The sequence below is a fragment of the Cucurbita pepo genome, unplaced genomic scaffold, assembly GCF_002806865.2.
Source record: "Cucurbita pepo subsp. pepo cultivar mu-cu-16 unplaced genomic scaffold, ASM280686v2 Cp4.1_scaffold000556, whole genome shotgun sequence".
Classification (NCBI taxonomy): domain Eukaryota; kingdom Viridiplantae; phylum Streptophyta; class Magnoliopsida; order Cucurbitales; family Cucurbitaceae; genus Cucurbita; species Cucurbita pepo.
The window spans coordinates 7442-14372 of record NW_019646784.1 but is presented as its reverse complement, the minus strand read 5'-3'; the positions used below and the strand labels follow the sequence as shown (position 1 = coordinate 14372).

Sequence of the window (6931 nt, the reverse complement as noted above, 5' to 3'; positions counted from 1 at the left end):
GATCAAGCAAAATTCAAAGAGTTTGATGAGAAGTTCATGGGAAACGTGAAGCTTTGCGACAGATGAATTGTACCAATCCAAGGCAAATGATCTATCTTGTTCCCGTGTAAGAACGGCAATCAACATCTCTCGAATAAGGTGTATTATATTCCAAGTTTGAAGATCAAATGACAGAATAAGGTAGCAGAGTGGAGATAGTCGGCTCGTTTCTCAAGATATACGACAGAAACAGAACAGTGTTGATGAAGGTAAGACGGTCGCGAACCTGCATGTATAAGATACTATTGAAAAACCATCAACATTTTCAAAAAGTGTCCATTAGCGTTAACAGCAAGAAAGTGAAGAAAAAATCAATAAGTTAGGAGAAAAAGAAATCGAAAAATAGATTCAAAACGCAACCAAAGGATCCTTCAATCAGCGAAGTGTAACATATAAGTCAATGTATTTCATCAGACTTATCATCTCAACCAAGAAGACCTAGAGAAAGACCACCCGTGCCAAAGAAAAATGAGATTTCAAGCTTGTCATCTCAACCAAAGAAACCTAGAGGTAGGCCTAAAAAGAAGGTTGAAAAACAAAGAGTAGTCACTAGAATTTTCTAGAGGTAAACATGACGATACAAAGTTGAAACTAGAGAGCAACGTGCAGACATTCTCACCAATACCCTTTCAAGGGTTTAAGTTGCAGACATGCGGGAGTTTCTCAAAAGTGAAGAATCTCGAGCAATCTCAAGCTTACGGAGGAGAATGTGAGTTAATAAGCTTGACTTAGCAAAAGAAGTTATTAACCGATTTTAGGATGAGAATTTAGTAGTTATTGATTTGAAAGTATAAGAGATTGATCATGCAATCTCCACTATAAATACTCACAATACTCACAGATGTATGTTATTTCAACAACAACAAAAAGAATTAATAAAGCATATGTGCTGAATATCCTCTATTCAGAAGCTTTCCTCTCAAATTGTTATCTCACTTCAGATATTTGTTATACATATTTGGATCTTGGACAATTTGATCAAATCCTTTCAATATAATTCACACATTATCACTTCTGGTTTCTTCCAATCAAACAGATAGTGGCTGCCAAAACTCTGGCAATCTTTAGGAATAGTGGAGAGAACATTTGCATCACAATAGACCAATTCTAAAAACGACAACAGAAATGCATCCATAAAATGTGTATACCAACTTTAAAGCCATCCCTCTCAATGCAAATCTATATGATATTGTGAAAGAACAATTATTGGAGTCTCTGTGGCCCAAAATAGCTCAATCACTCTACCGACAAATATTACTCATTCCACATTCTACTCTTTATATCTCATGGTAGAGCTTGGAAATGCTTAACGTTGATACAATGATGCCTAGTAATGATTTTTTCATCTGGGTTCCTCTGCTTTTCCTCTGTTCTTCTCTGTTGCTTCTTAAATCCATAAGAAAACAGACAAAACCCAACAACAAGCTTCTTCCTCCCACCCCTCCAAAGCTTCCTTTGTTGGGCCATTTGCACCTCATTGGCTCCCTCCCTCATCGCTCTCTCTCTCAGCTTTCAAAAAAATATGGCCCCGTCATGCTCCTCCAACTCGGCTCTGTTCCAACCATCGTTATCTCCTCTGCCGCCGCTGCAAGAGAGTTGTTTAAGTTCCATGATCTTGCTTCTTGCAGCCGCCCTCACTTAACGGGTAGTGGAAGATTTTCATACAACTTCTTGGACCTAAATCTCTCCCCCTACGGTGAACGTTGGAGGGAACTTCGGAAGATTTGTATGCTTCAGCTCTTCACTGCTCGGCGGGTTCAATCTTTTCAGGAAATTAGAGAAGAGGAAGTGGGTCGGCTTGTAAACTCCATCTCTCAATCCTCTTCTTCTTCAGCTCCAATCGATTTGAGTAAGAAATCGTATTCTCTCACTGCAAATGTAACAACAAGAATTGCTTTTGGCAGCATCTTCAGCGGGGGGAAATTAGATAATGAAAATCTTCAACATGTTATGAGGAGAGCAGTTGCAGCAATTGGAAGCTTCTCCATGACTGATTTCATTCCTTCTTTCGGTTGGATTATTGATCGGTTAAATGGTGTTCATGGGAGGCTGGAGAAAAGCTTTGGTGAGATGGATGCCTTTTTTCAAAATGTAGTCGACAATCGCATCAACTTCAAGGAGAGTTCTAAGAATGAAGAAAACATTGTTGATGTTTTGTTGAGAATGGAGAGGGAAAGCTCTGAATCTGATGCACTAAAAGTCACCCAAGATTGCGTTAAAGCACTCATCATGGTAACCTATACTCTTTTGAAAAATAGCAAACTGTTAAGCCCATAATTTCTTATGATTCCTTTGATATAACCATGTTTTATTTTCGGTTGTGTGCGCTTCTAGGATATTTTTCTAGCCGGAGTAGAAACCGGGGCAACCACCATTGTTTGGACTATGACAGAGCTAGTTAAGAACCCAAGAGTGATGAAGAAGCTCCAACACGAGATTAGAAGTTGCATAAAAGAAGATTCAGTGAAAGAGATCGACTTGGAAAAGCTCGAGTATCTAAAAATGGTAGTGAAAGAGTCATTGAGATTGCATCCACCCGTCCCACTTCTACTTCCAAGAGAAACCATCTCCCCTTTTAAGCTCAACGGTTACGATATCGACCCTAAGGCTCATCTTCACATTAACGTATGGGCCATTGGACGAGACCCGCAATCTTGGACTGACCCAGAAGAGTTCTTTCCGGAGAGGTTTATAGGAAGTAATATCGATTATAAAGGACAGAACTTCGAGTTAATACCTTTCGGAAGCGGCCGAAGAATTTGCGCTGGGATAAATATGGCAACAATTATGGTGGAGTTGGCACTGGCTAACCTATTGCTGTGTTTTGATTGGAAACTTCCGAATGGAATGAAAGAAGAAGATGTTGATACGGAGGAGGCGGCTGGTCTTGGGGCTGCCAAGAAATCACCCCTTATGCTTATTCCAGTCCCTTACTTTTAGCTAATTTTAAGTTTGAAGCTTACGTTTATCCGATGTAATTAAGGTACTCAAACAAAATAAAACATTATCTTATGGCTAATTACCTCATTTTTATCCATATTTCTTATCAATAAATTAGATTTTGTGAAGCAATAAAAACCGCCACATATTGTTGAACACAACTCTTTAGGAGAAATACTTAGAGTCTTTATTAAACGAGAAAAGATTACCAGGCACTCTATATAATTTTACTGTTTGTTTTGTATTGCTGTGATGAAAAATTAGGTGGGTGGACACTTATTTACTGAGTAGATGACATACCTAAATTATTTTTCTAAAATAAATATATAATAGGATCGTAGAATTATTGGGTTTGACCCTATTGACCTAGTGATGATATTTTAATACTCGGTCTCAGCACTAGTCCTAATTTGTTGCACCATGTTGAGCTAACAGCGAAAACTCTTATGTTTTCCAGTATTCAGCCATTTGGTTAACAAGTCTGTCACTTGGTCATTTGTTTTGATCTGTTGCATCTCGATTTCTTCCTTCAAGACTTTCTCTCTGATAAAATGGTAGTGTATGCTTTGTTCTAGCATGAAACACCGAATTTTCTGCTAGGTGAATCGCAGATTGGTTGTCGCAATGGAGTAGTATTGGATAGTTAATTTTCTAGTGTCAATCGTCCATCAAGAATTTCAATCATGTACTTTTCTAAGCTGCTCTAGCCGCTGCTCTGTACTCTGCTTCTCTAATTGACAATGATATTGTTTGTTGTCTTTTCCTACACAAAGAAGCTGTTTTCGAATCGAGCTTGAACACATACCCAGTGCTTGATCTTCAAGTTTTGTGATATTCATCATAGTCAACATCACAGTATCTGGCTAGCTTGAGGTCTTTGCTTCTTTTGTACAAAAAATCATAATTGATTGTACCTTTGTCATATCTCAAGATTCGTCAAGCCGCATCCAAATGAAGCTTCTTTGGACTTTGCCTATACTGACTAATGACTCCAACTTCATTTTCAAATTCATTTGGTCGGTTCATGTAGATCTCCCCATCCAACTCTTCATGCAAGAAAGCATTCTTTATATCCATTTGTCATAGTTTCCAATCTTTATTTACCACAAGTACTGGACGAACCTGTACGATAGTGATCTTTGCCATTGGACTAAACGTTTCATCATAGTCTAGTCCATATTGTTGAGAGAATCATCATAGTCAACATCACGGTATCTGGCTAGCTTGAGGTCTTTGCTTCTTTTGTACAAAAAATCATAATTGATTGTACCTTTGTCATATCTCAAGATTCGTCAAGCCGCATCCAAATGAAGCTTCTTTGGACTTTGCCTATACTGACTAATGACTCCAACTTCATTTTCAAATTCATTTGGTCGGTTCATGTAGATCTCCCCATCCAACTCTTCATGCAAGAAAGCATTCTTTATATCCATTTGTCATAGTTTCCAATCTTTATTTACCACAAGTACTGGACGAACCTGTACGATAGTGATCTTTGCCATTGGACTAAACGTTTCATCATAGTCTAGTCCATATTGTTGAGAGAACCCTGGATCTATAGTCCTGCTTTGTATCTTGCGATTGATCCATCGGGGGGTATACTTTATTTTGTAAATCCACTTGCAAAAGATAGATTTAACATCTCCTGATCTGGCACTAGTTCCCAAGTTTGATTTTTCTCCAAAGCTATAGTTTCTTCCTCCATTGCCTGTTGTCAAGCTATATTTTGTGATGTTTCTTCATACGTCTCTGGCTCTTTAACTTCATCTTCTATAATAACTTGACATACTTTGGATTTGACTTCTGGATTGTTTCTGGCCGTCTAAGTCGTTGAGATGCCTTTTCCTTTTCACCATGTTCGCTTGGTTGAGTCACTTCTTGTTCACTAACATCAGTGTCACTTGGATATTCATGCATATCAGCACTTGAGCAAATGTTTACAGTTTGCTCCCCCATCTTCTGTGGAAGAATTTCTTCAGTTTGCTCCCTCGTCTCTTGTAGAAGAATTTCTTCAATGAGTTTGAGCATCCTGAATCAATGACCTAGTCATCCTCGTAATCGATATGTTCTCCCATCATCACCATGAGTGATAGCTCATCTTCTTCTATGAGACACAGTACATTTGCATCCCATTCATCCTCCATCGCCATGTTAGAGGATGCCACATTGCTTTCGAAAGACTTTTTCTTGGACCAACAATCTCTGGACATGTGGCCTTTCTTCCCGCAATTGTAGCAAATACTTTCAAATCTCTTTCCTTGAGAACTTTGGTTGTCGTTCTTCTGAGTTCTCTCAGGTTCTATAGTTTCTTGATGGCTTCTTTCTTTGTCAACGTTTTTGTATCTACGTTTGGTAGGGTGCTTATTCTTCACCCTTCAATGTGATGTCTCCCATCTATTTACCCATGGCTTCTTGGTTAGCTAACAAATTTTTGAACTCTACAAGTGATAGTTGAGTGGGTCATCCTTAATAAAGCTTCTATATTCTGGTCGCAATCCGTAAATAATGATCCTCTTCATTCGATCTTCTCCAATTGCGGACTTTGGGTCTAGTTTAGTAATCTCTCGGCAGATCAACTTGACTTTGTGGACGTATTGAGCAATTATCATGTCACATTGCAAAATTGACAACAACTCGTTCTCCAAAAGTTGTAGTCTCGTATCGTTTTTCTTTGAGAAGAGCATCATGAACGTGTTCCATGCTTCTTTCAGTGTCTTGTCATCCCAAATATGCTCTAACATGAACGTGTTCCATGCCCAAATATGCTCCAAAATGCAAACATTTTTTTGCCTGCTTTGATTCTCCATTTGCGCAAGACACCGTTAGAATTCTCCTCTAGCAGCGTAGTTTCACTCCCGCCAACGATCTCCCAAAGATCATGTTCCTGTAAATGGGACATCATGCATGTTGCCCACGTGTTGTAGTTGTTGTAGTTGAGTTTCTTGATTCATCCAACGATTTGGAAGTCACCCATCGTGTTGGTAATATCTCAATAATACCAAACAAGCTCTTTTGACACAAGACTTGTAGAGTCAAAAACTACCCACGACACAAAAGAAACTCACACACTAATAATCTCAAGAAGTCGTTTCTGATGTAGAAGATCAGATAGAACTGCAACATAGAGCATACTAAGAATTCCAAGAGATCAGAAAACCTACACTAACCTCGCTCTAATACCAAGTTGTTGAACGCAACTCTCTGTGGGAAACACTTACCTCTTTATTAAAATCAATCAAAGAGATTACAAGACACTATATAGAATACTACTTCTCTATATTGCTTGGGATGAAAACCTAGCTAGGGTGGGGAGATATTTACAGTAGAGGCAGACAATTTATTCCTAAAATTCCTCCCTTTCTTAAAATATTTCTTAAAATATCTCAATCTTTTTCTTTAAAATAATTGGTATATTTATTCCTAAAATATATAAATAGTAAAATATCTATGTATTTATATTCCTACCCTACCTAAATCATTTTTCTAAAATAAATATATAATAAGCTCATATAATTATTGGTTTGACCTGATATTTTAACGCATATTTCAAAGATAGCATAAGTTCAACTTAGAAATATGAGGAGAATTCTATCGACATTCGAATCTATCTTATCTTTTTAGATAAAGAGATGTGTTTTCTCATTTCAAGATATTTTGAAATCTCTCGTACACATACCAAATATTAAATAATTTTAATATTATCATTATATATCTATCAAATAAATCTAACCCCACCCGAAGACTATCCAATAAACTAAGATTTGGCCTTTCCAAAATTTGCTAGGAATTAAGTTTATTTATTTCATCTTTCATGTCGAGTAGATTTTTCGATAAGGAATTAATCTAAAGGAAGACTCTGATATCAAATTATAAGATTTGGATTATCTTGTTGATCGAATGTCTCAAGACAAAAAAATTTCTAAAGAGGAATAAAATAGCGGATTCAACGTAA

At 37.4% G+C, this 6931-nt stretch overlaps 1 protein-coding gene across 1 annotated transcript; it reads left to right on the top strand.

Annotated features, from left to right (window-relative positions):
* The first annotated feature begins 1276 nt into the window (after positions 1 to 1276).
* On the top strand, positions 1277 to 3013 carry LOC111785546 (cytochrome P450 71B26-like). Its single transcript, XM_023665938.1, has 2 exons — positions 1277 to 2271; positions 2374 to 3013. The coding sequence occupies exons 1-2, from the start codon at positions 1342 to 1344 to the stop codon at positions 2977 to 2979; spliced, it is 1536 nt and encodes a 511-aa protein (XP_023521706.1). The 5' UTR covers positions 1277 to 1341; the 3' UTR covers positions 2980 to 3013.
* Positions 3014 to 6931: the final 3918 nt, after the last annotated feature.

What these genes read in the sequence shown, in the direction of transcription:
- LOC111785546 (XM_023665938.1), top strand. Translation starts at nt 1,342, where the DNA reads ATGCTTAACGTTGATACAATGATGCCTAGTAATGATTTTTTCATCTGG. An exon ending in GCGTTAAAGCACTCATCATG is followed by an intron (nt 2,272 to 2,373) that starts GTAACCTATACT and finishes GTGCGCTTCTAG; the next exon opens with GATATTTTTCTAGCCGGAGT.